Source organism: Triturus cristatus, chromosome 2_2, assembly GCF_964204655.1.
Source record: "Triturus cristatus chromosome 2_2, aTriCri1.1, whole genome shotgun sequence".
Classification (NCBI taxonomy): Eukaryota; Metazoa; Chordata; class Amphibia; order Caudata; family Salamandridae; genus Triturus; species Triturus cristatus.
The window spans coordinates 485811639-485829492 of record NC_140582.1 but is presented as its reverse complement, the minus strand read 5'-3'; the positions used below and the strand labels follow the sequence as shown (position 1 = coordinate 485829492).

At 42.5% G+C, this 17854-nt stretch overlaps 1 protein-coding gene and 1 long non-coding RNA gene across 3 annotated transcripts in view; one reads left to right on the top strand and one right to left on the bottom strand.

Annotated features, from left to right (window-relative positions):
* Nucleotides 1-14543, bottom strand: part of INPP4B (inositol polyphosphate-4-phosphatase type II B) — a 2419090-nt gene extending 2404547 nt beyond the window's left edge. Inside the window, exon 1 of one of the 2 annotated variants that reach the window (XM_085641585.1) lies at nt 13732-14543. In XM_085641585.1, coding sequence (XP_085497711.1) covers nt 13732-13834 — 103 coding nt within the window. In that variant the 5' untranslated portion in view covers nt 13835-14543. The remainder of the gene's footprint in view (nt 1-13731) is intronic. The other variant, XM_085641586.1, reaches the window with a different exon arrangement.
* LOC146862395 (uncharacterized) overlaps nt 14171-17854 on the top strand; it is a 343926-nt gene continuing 340242 nt past the window's right edge. Inside the window, exon 1 of the long non-coding RNA XR_014978122.1 lies at nt 14171-14321. This is a non-coding gene — a long non-coding RNA (uncharacterized LOC146862395). The remainder of the gene's footprint in view (nt 14322-17854) is intronic.

Genomic DNA, 17854 nt, shown 5'->3' with positions numbered 1-17854 from the left:
GGGAGACAGCATTGTGTAAGGCAGACCAGGCCCATTCAGGAGTAAGGAAATCTTCTCCCATTACTCTAAATTCAGCCCAGGTCTATTCATCCCAGCCCTGGCTCATCCAGGAGAGGCAGGACAGACCTCATCCTCCCCCCCCCCCCCAGTGGCTGTCTGACGAGAATGCACATCACCAGCCCTTGCCACTCCAAAGCCAGACAGTCAACCCAGAAACCAGCAGAGGTACACAGGATGGCTAAGCAAAAAATACCCACTTTCTAAAAGTGGTATTTTCGAAAAAACAATATAAAAATCATCTTTTCTAAAAGATGCATTTTAATATTCTGATTTCAGGCATACTAAACTCCATCTCATATCTTGTCTAAATGGGAAGTTATACTTCTAAGATGTTATAAATAAACTCTCATTCTATCCTATGGGACAGATAGCCTTTCAACAGTGAAAAACGAATTACACTGTAGTTTATTATCAGGACATGTCACACATACCAGGACATGTCCTGCCTTTCACATATACTGCACCCTGCACACAGGGGTAACTTTGGCCAACCCTAGAGTTGACTCACATGTAACAAAAGGGAAGGTTAGGGCCTGGCAAGTGGGTGCGCTTGCCAGGTCGACATGGCAGTAGGGACTGCGTGCAGACACTGCAGTGGCAGATCTGAGAGCCCATTGAAAGGCTGCTTGTGTAGGTGGAAAAATCAGTGCTGCAGACCCACTAGCAGCATTTGATTTACAGGCCCTGGGCACAGACAGTGCACTGTACTAGGGACTTAGTAGTAAATCAAATAAGCCAATCAAGGAAACACCAATCCCTAATCACAATTTACATGAAGAGCATATGCACTTTAGCACTGATCAGCAGTAGTAAAGTGCCCAGAGTTAAAAAAAACAACAAACACAAGTCAGACATAGGAGGCCACGAAGCAAAACATCTGGGGATAAACCTGCTGAAAGAGCAAGGTCTAACTAACAATGGTTAAATGCTGTGATTTTAATGTGTTACCTGAAACAACTGGGAGTATGCATGAAAGTGAAATCTGAAGCCCACTCAAAAAAAATTAGAAAATACATTTTATTTTCAGGCACGAAACCTGAAACACAAACATAAAGGAAAATGGCTCTTGCAACTACCTGAAAATGACCAGGACAAATGTTTGCTGCCTGGTACTTGAAGGGGGACTTGCAGAGCAAAAACATTAGCAAAAATTTGTGAAAGCAATATTAGAGTTTGTTTAGCTGGCTTGATTTCATAGCTTGAAGCAAGGCAGATTGGACTCAATATATTGATGATACTATCTATCAGGAGCATTAACTAGGGAGCACAAAAAATCTTTTACCAAGCCCGTAAAACCTGTGCTCCAAGTTTATGAGGCTAAGGCCTTAAGTTCAGCTTTGTATGGGGCAGAACTATGGGGGTTTAATCGGCTGGCTGCTTTAACTACAGCCGAAAATACATTCCTCCGTAGCATAACAGGTCTTCCTCAGAGCTCCCCCATGGTTCCCTTAAGATATGAGCTTGGTAGGAAGGCCATTGCGGATATAGCCAGACTCCGTCCGGTTCTATATTGGCGAAGGCTCTGGACTACTCCGGAGCTTTCCCTGTATGCCAAAGGGCTTATGGATGTTATAGAACTAGACGTCTTTCACAAGATCGTTTGGTTGAGGCAGCTCCGCCAGACCCTGATAGACTTGGGTATGGAGGGGTTGTGGAGCGACCCAGCGGCTGCACAGTTTCCTCCAAAGAAGTCTATCCAATCCATATACTGGGAACGAGTTGACCACCAAGTATGGAGTAGAGCAAACCCCAACGGGATGACTGGGCGCTATCTCGAGGTAAAGATCACACCTGCTCTAGAACAGTACTGGGACTTGATTGCGAAACCCAGAGACAGGAAGCTTTACTTCCAGCTTAGAGCAGGCTCTCTACCACTAAAATCTCTCACAGGTAGATGGTCTTGTCCCCGAGAGGAAAAGTGCCCCGCTTGTGGGTCACAGACAGAATCCATTGCCCATTTCCTGTTTGTCTGCCCAGCATTAGCCACTCCTAGGCGAGTGTGGTTGTCACCTCTGTGTAGAACTCTAGGTACCAGGAGCTGTGTTGTTGCTTTAAGAATTCTATGCACTAGCATTTTACCAATTGTCTCTATATCAATAGCTACATTTTTGGGCTGGGCATGGACCCTAAGGGCTCAAGCCTGTGGCAAATACTAGAAACATTTCCATTATTTTGCCCAAATTGACGCAATATAGTGTGAACCTTATTAATTGATCCTCCATAACTTTGTAGCTGATGTGGGTTTATTAGTCATGTTTGATCAATTCAGTTGTCATCTTGACCTGTTTAATGTTTTTTTACCGCTTTTTAATTATTTATTGATGAATTTCAAAAGTTTTAATGGGTTTTACATGTTATGCTGGGATATATGTTTGTGTCTTCTATGATTTTTTTAAATAGAATAAAGACTAATGATGATGATGATGATACTGATTAGGAAATTTTTATTTTGAGAGGGCAACTATTATGCATGAAGGATAAATTAAATATCTCAAAGTTAGAATGTGATTGTTATGAGTCAATATGTTTACCTATCGAAAGGAAATATCACTCATTGCTGCCGGAACTAGGCAGAAAGGCCTCAATGGGACATTAGTAAAAAGAAATTGAAATCAAAAGAGCAAATGTTGTGGAGGTCCATGTTGGGGTCTGTGACTAGGAAAGAACAGCTTGTTAAAGCAATCACACCCAATGTTAATGCACACTGCAAGAATGAGCAAATGTTTGGGAAATAAGGCAACATGTTAGATTTATTGTGTAGGGAACAGAGGATATGTCAATGTTCTCAAACTGTGATTTAAAAGCTACTGGATAGTGGATGCAAAGCAAGTGGTAAGTCTAGACGGTTATCTTGGGGGGCATATTTTTAGTTACTTAGGTCTTTGCAGTCTTGGAATGAGTATGCACTACAGTTGATTGAGTCACAGTACCTTTCAGAAGGGTGCAACAACTGATGCTGTTGCTTTAGGGGTGTTAGATCTAGATGGATTTAATTGATAATGAAGCGGTAATGTGGATTGAGAGTGACTGAAACCACTAAATATTGAAACTAGACAATAAATAGTATTACAAAGGGGCCTCATTTGAAAATTGCTGCTGTCACTAAGTGAGAAGGTAAAAAGAACAGAAATGGTGCTATAAATCAAAGGTGACAAGTTACATTTATGCAGAAATTAGCAGAATTTGAAAATGGATAAGATTTTAATATTTCAGTTTATTTTCATTCTTTGACTGTACTTTTTATTTAAATAAAAAGATGTGGCTAAAAAGAGTATTTAAAATGCAATTATCAATAATAGGTTTGGTCCTCTGCGGAATGTGTTTCTGAAAGGAGAGAGCACAGATGATTGGTAAATTGTCTGACAACTGTTCCAAATCCTGCAGAAAGTGTGCACAGGCAGAGTGATAAAATGCTTACTTCTAGAAAAAACCTAGCTCATGGGAATTTAGGAGTAAGGAAGCAAAAGTAAGCAAAGAATCTTCATGGAAGCATTTTTCAAACGTGTCCAACAACAGAGCACTGCCCCATGCTTGCAATGACCCTAGATCTGGAGACCTCATTTCCTTTTTTTTTTTTTTTTCAACAGAGGGTGCAGAAAGAAAAAAAACAAGAAAAAGAAGAATAGAATAATGCAAAAAGAAAAATACTAATAGATACAGACATTATTAACAGATAAGCATGTTCCATAAGAAAATAAACAATTACATATGTACACATATCTATATACAAGGAGCCCCCCTACTTCACTCAAAATATTTCCAGATACGAAAAAATCTTTGCATCAACCTTAGACTTCTAGTCTTAGCTAATGCTCGTTCCCTTTCATAGATATCTTTCATGAGAGCCAGCCATTCAAAGAAGGTAGGAGCTTTAGGCGAGATCCATTCTCTCGCAATACATAGACGAGCAACGACTAATACATTAGATATAAAGCTCCTGATACCAGCGTTATCACATGCTTTAAATCCCAACACAATCTCTTTAATAGTAAAGACTAAATTAAATCCCAAGCATTGTCCAGTATATCTAATAACTTTCCCCCAGTAGTCAGACAACATTGGACAAGTATAAAACATATGCAGAATATCTGCAGCTCGTTGGCCGCACTTAGAACAGCATGTTCTATCTTCCCCGACCCTAACAGATCCCTGTGGTTGTTGTTGCCACTTACTGATTCTCTCACGAGTGTAATATAACAGGCACATTGAACGAAATTGTTGCAGTTTTAAATTCATAGAATGAGTGGAATTATTTAGCGTATCCAGAGCCATAACTATCTCAGATGTGTCAATGGTTGTAGTAAGGGTTTGACTCCATTTGTGAGCTAACTGACTAGTATCAGTGCTTCCTATACTTACAGAGCTGTATGTATATGGTGCTTATTACAGCTTTAATCTAGAGATTCAGTAGGTACTTTAATAATTCATGAGAGTGTGGAAGGTGCAACAACTGTCATTTTAAAAAGTTATCTCTAATTTGTAGCTATTTATAAAATAGATGGTGTGGAAGGCCATAGGAAGACTGCAATGATGAGAAGGTGGAAAAGCCATTATGATCATACAACTGGCCCAATCTTTCAATTCCACATTTTGCCCTTCTTTTAGCAGTGTGATCGTGGAATATGCTCGGGAGAGATGGATTATTCCATAGTATAAAATGTTCATGCTGTGTGAGATCTTTGACAGTAAGCAAAGAACAATCAAGTATTTCGTGCCATATGCGAACCATGTCTCTGATAGTCTTAAAACGGACACTCTTATAATAATTAGGATCATTAATCCTATAAAGGAACATTTGGCTATCTGTACCAAGTGCTAATACAAGACCATAGTATGGCAATTTGTCAGTTAATAGACTCTGTAACGGCTAGTAATTGCTGCCCAATAATAAAGCTTAAAATCAGGGAGTTGCAAACCTCCCAACTTATAAGGAAACTTAAGGTAACGTATAGCATGACGTGCTTGCTTGTAGCTGCAAATGAAGCTACTAATAACTCCCTCTAATTTTTGAAAGAAGTAATTCAGGACCCGTATAGGGATAGCTTGAAACAAATACAAACATGCAGGCAAAATTGTCATCTTAATTATATTAGATCTACCAATGATAGTTATAGGAAGATTATTCCAATTCTTAAGTTTTTTAATATCTGACTGAAGTAGCATTTCATAGTTAAGTCTCCATATGTGCTCAACGCTAGTAGAGATCCTAACCCCCAAGTACGTTGCCAATGTACAATCACCGATTATAGATGTTGTTGAATTTAAGTTGTGAAGGACTTGTGTTTTATGTGGATTTAATTTATACCCTGACATCCGACCAAAAGTTTTTGCTTCTTCATGAATGACACTCAGTGCTATCGCTGGATCAGATGTAAAAACAGCGATATCATCCGCATATGCAATTGCCGTAAGTTGATAATTCCCATTCCTAAACGGGGTGATATGAGTATTCTGATTTAATGCTTTGATAAATGTCTCTTTATATAGAAGAAATAGCAATGGGGAAAGCGGACAACCCTGCCGGGTGCCGCGTTGTATCATGAATGGAGCTGAATGCAAATTGCTGTATATAAGTTTAGCCTGTGGATTGATATACAATGCACAAATCCACTTTAAAAACTGAGATGGTAAACCATTATTACCCTGTGTCTTCCATAACGCATCCCATGCCACCCTGTCAAATCCTTTTTCAGCATCTAACAAGATCATCCCTAAATTACGAAAGGTCTTGTTAGCGATATCAAAAGTTGTAATAGCTGTGTTGACATGTGCGATAGTATCCCTACCAGTGATATAGCCATGTTGGTGTTCAGACACAAGTCCAGGCATGTAGGGAACCAAACGGTTAGCCAACACTTTGGCAAAGATTTTAGCATCAGAATTAATGAGAGATATTGGGCGATAAGACCCGCAATGGTCCGCAGCCTTCCCTTTTTAAGAAAGAAAATGATATTAGTCATATCCCAATATTTAGGGGCTTACATATGTTCCCCAATCTGGTGTATAACTCTACACAGTAGTGGAAGAATAGAATTTTTAAATGTTTTGTAAAATTCCATTGGTATGGCGTCATCGCCTGCAGCCTTGCCCGAAGGCAACGCCGCTATGGCCGTTAGAATTTCGTCTGCAGAATTATCTTGTTGAAGATAATCTGCTGCCTCCGAGTTTAGGATTTGAGAGTATTCTAGTTGTAAGTATTTCTCAACTAAAGCTTCATCCACATCATTGGTCTTAGTGTAAAGCTCCGTATGAAATTGAGCAAATTGTTTCAAAATTAATTCTGTAGTCTTGTATATCAAGCCATCCCCACCCCTAATTGAATCAATGCGTGTTTGAGCTTTTTTCAGCAATTTGATAAGCTAAAATCCTCCCAACCTGATCTCCATATTCATATTGGTTTAAGCAAGTTTTGTTGTAAGCAGCTGCACTCTTCTCTTTAAACTGCTGTGTCAATAATAACCCTGTATTTATTAAAGAAGAGTATCTAAGATCGCTGTTTGATCCATTAGACATAAGTTCCGCCGCATGAGCCAACTCTAATTTTTTATGTGTATCACAAGCTTCGTCCATTTTTTTGTTTGGGTTTTGTTTGAATAATAAACATATTGCTGAATGGACCCCCGTATAAAAGCTTTCATTGCATCCCATATGTAAAAAGAAGAAGAAGTGTCAGTATTCATTTGCAAAATTTCAGTGAGAGCTCTTTGCGTATAGGTAATAAATTGAGGGTCAGATAACAAATGTCTTGGAAATGAAAATAATCTACTGCTCTTAACCTCAGCTGAGAGTTAAAAACAGACCAATAACGGATTGTGATCAGACGTTATCCCCGGGCAGACCTCTATTTGTGCATTTGGTAACATGGTATTGCTCACAAAAACTAAATCGATTCTGGAGTAGTGCTGATGTGGCCTAGAATAATACATGAATCCAGGCAGAGCGTGGTACACTGTCCACCATAGATCTAACAGCCCGTGTAGCCGCACCAGTTCGTAAAGTGATTTATGGACCCTACACATCCTCGGGGATGCAGATCGAATTGTGGAATCAATCTTGTAATTAAAAGTACAATTGAAATCCCCCATAATAATTATTTTTCCCTGCCAGTCTAGCAGCTCCAACATTAGTTTGTTAAAAAGGGTAGGATTGTCCTAGTTTGGGCCATATAATGCACAAAGAACTAATTTTTTATTATAAATATCGAGTTTGATGATGACCCATCTGCCACCTGGGTCCAAAGTTTTTTTAATAATATTACAAATAAAACGCTTATCCTTAAGAATCGCGACCCCTGTAATAGTTGCTCCCTGTGAAGTACATTCCATCAGTTCGAACCCCAGATGTTTAAATAGTCCCCTATCCTTATAAATCAAATGAGTCTCTAACAAAATTACCAGATGTGGTTTATATATCTTGAGCTATTCTTTAACGAATTGTCATTTAGTTGGGGAGTTTAACCCGGCTACTTTCCAGCTGATGCATCTAATTATGCCCATGACAAATCATATAGCAGGTCGAACTCATCCCAAAACAGTTAATGAAGAGAAGAATGGGCTCCATATAGATAAACATTAAAGCAATGTAATGATTTCCATTTTAATTTTAAATGCAATTTGTACCCCCTGTTCTTTACCCCCGATACCAGCACATTTCAATGTTAATCAATTGGTAATCACCCCCCACCACCACCCCAAACACAATCCCAATCCTCATTTTCTTTTTCTTCTCTCCTCTTCAGAACTTTATCTCTAGTCTTCCCTTAAAATGACTAACTCAATGTTTCTAAATAATATGGGAGTCTCTTGGGGGAACGCCGCTCCTCGTAGCTGTCCTAGATCGACAGCTTGTTGGGGGGAGGGGGGTGATTCCTTTCTGGAGACATCCTTTCTAAAAAGGTTTGTATTTTAGTATCAATGAGTTCCTGGTTATACCTCTGTATGAGAAGAGTTCTTACTGGTCAATTAAGCCTGCAGTGAGAAGTAAAAGGCCTTACCAGATACACTGAAATCATGGAAAGTTAACTTTTGTAAACTATTCTTTAAGACTCTAGACTTAGTGAAGTATTATTGTGTTAGTGAGCAGGATTACAAGGATGCTGGTGCTGTTTTGACCAATCTTTCCATAACACATAGACTGCACTGGGGGCTGTGCAACCTTGCACCAACATTTGCACCACCTAACATGTGGAAAAACAAACACTTGCACTGGCTGAAGAGAACAAAAGAGTTCACATGCCTAGGCCTTTTAAAAACAGCCATATAAAATGCACAGCTGCAAACTGTATTATTGGAAAATACGTTTTTAATGCAGAAGAGAAAAGGAAATGTAAGGGCACATGTCAAAGCAGGTTGCTTGTTTGAATCAAGATGAGATTCATGGTAATCAATTGTTAGATCTGATCTCAAGGATGAATAGGGCTCAGGGCGGCACAATGTACATTCATTTCTCCATAGCATTATGTATCTTTAAACGAAGAAGCATGATGCTGTTCATGCGAAATAAACTTCAGTTAAAAAAAAACACGCAGGATGGGGAATATTAAAGAACAGATAAGGGAGGTAATGCAGGCCAGAAAAGGATGAAATCCTGGAGCATGTAAACTCGTATTCATAGCTACATAAAAGTTTGCGACAAACATTGAGACAAGGGGTTCCTGAAAGGCAATCATATGAGAAAGCAAAGGAAAAAAAATTGTGTTTTGAATAATGTGAGCAGTTTTAGTTACCTCTTCTTTTTTTAAAGATATTGTAAAAGGTTTACATTAAAAAAATGTTCACTACAAAAATGGTTTCAGAATACATGTTTCAGCGTTTATTATTTGTTATTCTATTATAACATACTTTAGCTAAAAGCAATACATTACTAATTAAGGATTTTTTGTACAGTAATCTTTATTTTCATTTTTGTCTAAACCCTCAAAACAATACAACATACACAGGAGTGGCAGTTTACTAGCTGTTATTGAATGTTGGGGTAGTCATGTACTTTAGACGGCACAACTCATGACTAAATAATTTCTATGTGTACGAGTCATTAAACAGGGACAACTTCAGCAGCTTACTGGAATTGAGGAGACATGGTGGGACAAGATATTGTATTGGTTGAACTCAGACTTTTGCTCACACCTGGCATTTAGCCCAGATGACAGATGTAGAAAACCCAGAAGGTGGTGGACCCTGCCATTGACTGACAGATGGCTTTGTTTCTAATGCAGATGTAACTATAACTAGGTCCTGACTGGAACTGAAGTTTGACCCACCTTTGGCAGCCCCAAATCAAATGTCTGGATTTCAGATATCACACAATAAAGTAAAAAAAGAATGCGAGTCAGCTTAGCAAAGACAATAAATGGTACACTAGAGCTCCAATCTTGCCCAGTAGGATCAGGGCATTTGTTTATATGCATGCCAAGCTTTACCAACAAACTTGCAGCACAGTGGCAACATAAGAAATTACTATAGCTCTAGAAAAAATCAGAAGACTGTTTTCATTTGCACCAAGACAGAACTTGCATACCAGACCTAAGGTAGCCAGACTCATGCCTTGGGCTTGGGGATAGTGGGGCCCTATATTTCCTGTTGGTACCTTGCTTGTCTATGCCAAGAGTGAATAAGCCTGAAGTGCTTGTAAGTTTTGGAGCTGATGTGAATAAAGTGAACCATATGGATGACTGAGGAAATTTCATTAATGTTCAAGTGACAATCTACTCACAGTCTGCAAAACAGCCTTTGAAAGGCAGATGGACACCGGCTAAAAAGTAGCTAAGAGGTGTGCTGGGCATAGTAATTTGGTGATCAGCCTTGTGCATCATGCATGATGTGTTGGATCTAATGATGACTTTCTAGCATTGAACTAGAAAACGCACAATTACTTCTCAACCTCTCACTTTTCCCCTCAATCAGCACAGGCAAGGGATTCAACCTGCTCAGAGCCTTTTTACTTTGCCAGTTTTTATCCACTGTAAAGTCCCACACATGCCACCCAAGCCTATGAAACATTTCTTGGCCTGAACCAGTTATTTTCACTTGTTGCAGGTATAAAAGATCTGGTAACTCTGCAACACAAATGCAACTATTGAAAGTCACCCACAATATCTGAGAACTGTCTGATAAGCATTAGATACCTAGAGAAACGTTCCTCTTTCTAGAGATATGTTCTGTTCTTCAACCCAATTCTCCGTGCCCTCCCGATTATAATTTTTGACCTAGTGGATGCATCATCGGTTACCATCTTCATACAACTACTGCTGAAAAAGACTGAGCGCTACTAAAACAGCTAAGGCTGAAAGCAACTGTGTTCATAAGGGCAAATTTTGAGCTATGAAACTGCACCTTACTAACTCAGCAAGACCTTTTATCTGGTCCATGAAAAAAGGGACACTTTGACATGTTTTATTTTTTTCACGGTTTGACAACAAGGTTTCAATAAACCTCAACTATCAGAGCAGTTTCCATTGACATCAAGAACATTGTTAAATCTACACTTTATAAAAGGTATATTTTATCAATCTTCACCTATATTATGTATTAGCTGACAAATGTTATCCTTTTTGTAAGCTAGTCTGGGAATTACTATTCTTTTAAAAGTAAAATTATTGATAATGGCACACCCCAGCCCTTTTTTTAAGGTTAAGTTATGCCTGGCCTGTGTTATCAGTGAGTGAGACCGTACTTTAAGGAATTATTTGGTTTGCCTGTAAGGACCTTTCCTTACAAGACCGCCAGGCAAGTTTAGTATTAGGACGCATGAAGGATTGCACACTTCACCCCTCCAGCCTGCAAGGAGGCTTGCTTACACCACCGAACAGGAGGGCACACACCTGCACTGATGTTGGGACACTGGCACAGATCTCTTTATTTCCCACCAGATCCTCTGAGTCATTGTGTAGTAACATATTGGCTCCACAACCATTTACTAAATAAATAATGCTGTGGTTAAAGACAGGGTTGGGCTTTTCTTCTGCAGAATATCTGATATCCTACCAACTAAGCATGTAGGTATGACATTTGTTGAACCCTCCTTCCTAGCGGTTCCCAAACTGTGGACAGCAACCCACTGGTGGGTTCCTGAGCTAATTTTTGGTGGGGCGCGAAATTTGAAGCAATAAAGATGCCTTTAAAATCTGTATTTATCTTATCACATTTGCTGCACTTTAAAGACAGGTGAAATGTCAGACTTTGTCTTCTGACAAACTGTTGCTTATTTATTTTAACATGGGGATTTCTGTACAAACCCCTGAGAAATAAAATTAAAGTGAGTTATGTGACAATGTTGCCAGGGTACTGGGAAAGGAAAGGGTGTGGGGTGCAGCGTTGGCTGCTCCATTAGCGTGGAGGAGCCCCCGCCACCAGCAGCAAACAAAACGATAATAAAACAGTTTTAAATCCATTTATTGTCGCTTTATTTTAATCCCCTGGACCATCCCCAGGACTCTGATGAGTCTTGGGGGCGAGTCCAGTGGATGACACTGCTGGTGGGGCAGTGGTGGGCACTCCCTTCAGTACCCTCATGCGCCGTGAAGTCTCTGCAGCCCCAGCTGCATTGCTGGGGCTGGAGACAGCAGGCACAGGCTCCTAGTCTGCCTGGGAGTGCAAGTTGTCGGCACTCAGGCCAATCCTGATGCTGATTTCATGCAGCATCAAGATTGGCCGCAGTGCAGTCTGGCAGCCGGTGCCCAGAGGCAGGAAGAGCGCGATGCCGCAGGACACAGCTGTGGAGTTAAGGTAAGTTGTTATGTATTTACTTTTTTTCTCCCCCCAAACACATCGTCTCCACCTCCCTCCTCCGCCCCAGCCCGCCCTGTCACTTTGAGGTGCAATTTTTTGTAAGACACAACAAAATGCAAATGAACTGTACACATTCATCAGTCAGGAAATCAAAATTGAAGCACATTTTTTTTGTAATTCTGAAGTGTGATGGAAACAAATATTGTAATAGGATCAAACCAAACCAAGACACTTTATGTGATGATGCACAGATATTTACTCAAACCCAGTTTCTACAGATTATCATTTGGGTCCAATATAGTTTATCAGTGAAAATGTATGTCTGTGCAAATTTAGCAGCCATTTTAATGGATATGTGCTGCCTGTAAATGACAGTGAGCTACTACGTGATGCTTTAGTTACAGTAAAAAAATCGTCCACCTCATGTCCATTAAAGTTCGGTGGCTTGCATAAGTTTGTCGTTCTAAAAATTGGGCTGTGGTTTTAAAAATCTTGGGAAGCACTGCTCTAGCCTCTTTGATAAAAACTTGCTGCCAAACAGTGTTGCTAGAGCACTTTCAACGAAGAAAACTTTTGAGACAGATGAACAAGGCGTGAATGGCTAGTCCGTGAAAGTAAGTGGGCACCTGGGGAAAAACATTAAGTTCTCTACACTATTGTATCAAACACGTATAACGTGGCTCTCATAGACACAACACTGAGGAAACTATTTGATACGTCCACTCCTTTGTGCCAAACAGATGCCTAAGAAAGGCTACCAGTATTCCCCTTATGCAACAACTGCAACGTTCTCACCACATGTAAGGGACATAATGCAGGCCCCTCGGCACTCCCATTGGGGGGTCCACACCATGCAGCCCAAGGCCTATGAATATCTGGGAGACCTGGGATTCTCAGTGCCCCCTCACATGCTGCAACGAGGCTCCAGCCTTTGTGTTACGAAGTTGGCACACTTCCTTGTCTTCACACTGCCAGTGATCACTGCTATCACAAAAGGGCCACAGCAAGGGCTGGACAGGACATTCTAGCACTCTGGTATTTCCCCGGCGGGCTGCAGGCTAACGCGCTTTTCTCCCAAGAAAAATGGGCTGCCATGTCCCACCAGCAGCCCAGTGGCGCCGTTCTATTCGCAGAATGCTGCAGTGTGTGATTGGTTTGAACAGTTTTGCCATGGCTGAGTTTGGTTTCCAGTCCGCCTTGGTTACACTTCCAATACTTTCTAAGACCCGGAGCAGAACGCTAAAAGTTCAAGTGTTTCCTAGCAGATCCGCTGTGTGAGTGATGCGATTCAGAAAGTCAAAAGCCTTTAGACTACCCAAACTCTGACGACGCAACACTGAAAAATACGAGCCAGACAACGCCTCTGGCGGTATAACCAGAGATAACGTAGACCTCGTTGGTGGACGGCGCACTGCACATTTCGGAGGGTTAACAAGCCAGTCAATCAAAGTCGACCTTGTGCAGACACTTCCCAAAATCTGCACTAATTGAAACTGGAAAGCTGTTGCAGAGGGTGGCGCAGCAAAAGTAGAAACATAGACTGCCAATATGTACAGTGGAGAGGACAGTACAGAGAGAAAACGCCGCTCGGCGAAGTTTATTCGAGGCATACCTTTCGTGCTTGCTGGTTCCGCGTTTTAAAAAAAAACCTTTAAGGCTGGGGCAGGTTAGGTAAGGGGAAAAAAGAAATTACGCCCCCTCGTATATTAAACTTTGAAGAATCACTGGATTTTTTTTTCTTTCGAACAAAATGCGCACTCAAGAGGGAATGTTATGTATGTGTGCTGTATATCATTAATTCGTTTGTGTTAAGTTTACGTATCCAGCAATAATTTACCTGCGCGAGCACTTTCTTCCACAAAGCGGGAAAACACGGGGCACATGTGCAAAAATGTAAGCATTCACGCAGACGAGCAGAGATCATGCAACAAACACCAGCACCTACGTGTGAGCTGCGCCTTGCCGGGGTCCTCTGCCTGGTTCGGAGGAGAACAGAGATGTGTCTCCTCGGAGGATTTCTCCATTTTAATATCTATCATCCCCTGCATCCAGAGCCCTCGGGTGCTCTCCTTCCGAGTAGGTCGTTCAGGGGGCCAGTGTCAGATGCAGCCTGACTCCGAGACAGCTGTGAGGTTCCGGTCCGGCTCCCTGCTCGCAAACTCTGCATCCAGAACACAGGCGCGCACACCTCTTCGGAAGCCCGAACACTTCAAGGAGGAGCGTGCTGGAGATAGCTGCAGGATGGATGCTGAGCGCGTCCAGCGCCTGTGCATCTGTCTTCTTCCCTGTCACACAACTCGCACACCTCTGCGTTAGGAAGCCATCGCCGCGTGACATGCTACGCGCCGCTGAGTCCCGCCTGCTCCGCAAGACCCCGAGCAATTAGTGCGCAGCAGCATCACCTGGGCGGTGGAATCACCCAGACTGTGGCGCCGGAGAAACCCTTTCCTGCCACGCGCGGGCTTGCAGGCGGCGAGGCTGCTAGCCGACGGGAATTCAATGCATTTAGCGGTGGCAGCCGACTGAGACTTGGCGGTGAGGCCGGTGGGATACTGTCAGGGAAGCGTGTCCGTCACTTGTCCATTAGAGCTGTCCTCTCCGTTCAGGCTCCCGTCCGTCCCCGGACGAACGCGGCCAGTCGACGCGTGGAGATAATTCAGCGCGACACCGCCCTTCCGATAGGAGCCAACAACAGGTTGTATGTGGGGACTGTTGTTGACCTCATTGCCACTCACTGTGCGCGTGGCTGTGTTGACTGAGAAAAGTCTTAATTGCTTAACGGTACAACTTTCCAGGGGGTTAAAATGAGCAACACATAATATGGTTCCTTGGGAAATTCAGGCGCCACCTTGAGGTCACCTCGTTTGACTGGAATAAGCACAAACAGGTCTGTAGCCATTAAAAAAACTTCTTAGATAAGCAGTTTCACTTCTCAAAAAATGCAAGGCGACATTCAGTGTGATATAGTTGATCGAGAAAGGACTGCAGAAAAATCGATGCAGATTCCAGCAAAGTCGTTTCCTCTGCTGCATTCGAAAAAGTACAGGCTCTAACCAGGCAGCAAAATGTTACTGCGGACTCCAGTGAGGGACGCATCCTAGAACTGTAGCACCCCTAATGCAGTGGAACTAGTGATGGGGGATATTTAATGGGTTGTTTTAGGATTCTGGTTTGTACAGTGACGTAAGTGGCTGCCAAGAGTCATGGGCCATAGTGCAAGTAAGAACAATAGTCCCCCAAACATCCTCGATTTGGGGTGCTATTGTAAAATAAGATCGTGAGTGAGGTGCAACAGACACCTCGAAACATTGGGCCTAAGGGCTTCTGAACCTGTTGCTCTATTGAGAGCAATGCCCCAGAATGGTAACAACAAGAATATGCTTCTCCTCCATTGAATGTGCCTACAACACAGAACAGCAGTACTGTAAAGTTTAATGAGTTGCAGTACTGCAATAACTATTGCATTGGGGAAGAGGGGGCAGCACAGATCACTGACACCAGGGTTGTGTGAAAAATGCAACTTTATTGAAACAGGTGCACATTACAACATAACTTGGACCTTTTCCTTACAAAACTATAACCCCACTATACATCTTTAATCACTTACGATAACCTACCCACCCCTAAATTAACCCTCCCCCATAAGAACTTCAAACCTGAGTAACATACTCATACGCATCAGAGCTACTCAACTTTAAGTGGGACCTCTAAAATCTGTTCCTTTTTCCTACCTCAACTACCCTTTGAATCTCATTGAATTTCCCACCTAACCTTGAACTGCCTACCCTTCAGCCTGAACTGCCGCTGACAAACAATAAGCTTCTATAAATGATGCCAACTTCTCAGCCAACCGCTAGTGCACCTGGGTCAGATGATATCCGAACACACAGCTTCCCCTTGCGCATCTGTACCAATGAAACGACTGGACACGGGGGGTAATCAAAACCCAGAGGAAGTTCCCCCCTTAAAGCCCTAAGTACAAGATACTATGCTACCGCGATAAAATGGTGGCTGGCACCCAAAATGGCACCCTTATATATGTTGGGCTACGTGCGCAGCCCAAAACTAGCCCAAACCCCATATGCAGTCTTCTGGACTGCCCCACTTCTCAAAAACCCTGATGCTCCTCCCTTTCCGTGTGTCACGGCCCTGTTGCCTGGGTGTGGCCGAGCCTGCTGATGCCCTTCCCTTGCTGCCTGGGACAGACATGCCCGTTCTCCTGCTCACGGCCGCTCTCCTAGTACGCTTTCCCTGCACTTTCCTGAAATTGGTCCTTGGCCTCCGATGCGTAGCCCATTACAGCTGCAGCCACATCGCCGACGGCCTTACGATACGGCTGACCCCCGCTGGGCCCCATCCGTCAATAAATCGAGCCGCCGACCTCTGCCAGCAGGCGCATGGCTTGGGCCACCTTCTAGTTTCTAACTAAGTTGACAAAAATCTCCTAACTATGTACCTGCCATGTGCTTCCATTATAAAATGGCGCCTGGCACCCAGAATGGCACCCCCATATAGGTTGGACTGCGTGCGTAGCCCAAAACTAGCCCAAAACTGATGTGCATTCTCTAGACTGCACCACTTCCCCCAAAAATCCCAGGGTGCAGACCTCCCTGTGGTTGGCTGCCCCCCAAATCCCCTTTAGCAAACCACATACTGGTTACTATGGGAACTCTGCAGACAGATTATGTCAATCCAGCAGTTTATTATTGGTGTCCTAGGGATTCATTCTATTATTGGAAACAAAACTGAGCATCAGGTATACCTCCTTCCCACTTGATCCTCAGAATTGCGAAGTCAACCAGTCCAAGGCTTACTTAAGTAGAGGGTGTTTGGTTAGGGACTACGGACTCAATAAATCAAATTAACAGGTGTCAGTAACGTGATGTGTAATCATTGCTTAGTCTTGGAAAAAGAAGAAGCACTTTACTTAAAATTCTCATGCAACATAACAATAAACAGTCGTAGAATCTGACTCCATATTTTGGAAGACTGCTGAGACGGCAAGAGTGATTATTGCAAGACAACAGGACTCAAACTGGGTCGTTTTAACTGAATTTACCTACTGAAGATACAGAACAGTACGCATCCTGATCAGACACAACCTTCTGGGACGGACGTGTCCGTTCACCTGCTCAGGGACGCTTTCCTAGTACTCTCTCCCAGCATTTTCCTGAAATAGTTCCTTGGCCTCAGATGCGCAGGCCATTACAGCTCCAGCCACACCGCCGGCGGCCTTACAATACGGCTGACCCCCGCTGGGCCCTATCCTTCAATACATCTAGCCGCCAACCTCTGCCAGCAGGCGCATGGCTTGGGCCACCTTCTAGTTGTCTGCCACAGTTGCCATCAGGTAGGTCACCGACTAGTGATATATGCTGCACTACTTAATGCGCCTAACCTACACTGGCTAATCTGCATGTTAATCTCCTTCTGGACAAACCTGGTCAAAAGTTTCTAACTAAGTTGACAAAAATCTCCTAACTATGTACCTGCCATGTGCTTCCATTATAAAATGGCGCCTGGCACCCAGAATGGCACCCCCATATAGGTTGGACTGCGTGCATAGCCCAAAACTAGCTCAAAACCGATATGCATTCTCTAGACTGCACCACTTCCCCCAAAAATCCCAGTGTGCAGACCTCCCTGTGGTTGGCTGCCCTCCAAATCCCCTTTAGCAAACCACATACTGGTTACTATGGGAACTCTGCGGACTGAGATTATGTAAATCCAGCAGTTTATTATTGGTGTCCTAGGGATTCATTCTATTATTGGACACAAAACTGAGCATCAGGTATACCTCCTTCCCACTTGATCTTCAGAATTGCGAAGTCAACCAGTCCAAGGCTTACTTAAGTAGAGGGTGTTTGGTTAGGGACTTCGGACTCAATAAATTAAATTAACAGGTGTCAGTAACGTAATGTGTAGTCATTGCTTAGTGTTGGAAAAAGAAGAAGCACTTTACTTAAAATTCTCATGCAACATAACAATAAACAGTCTTGTAGAATCTGACTCCATATTTTAGAAGACCGCTGAGACGGCAAGAGTGATTATTACAAGACAACAGGACT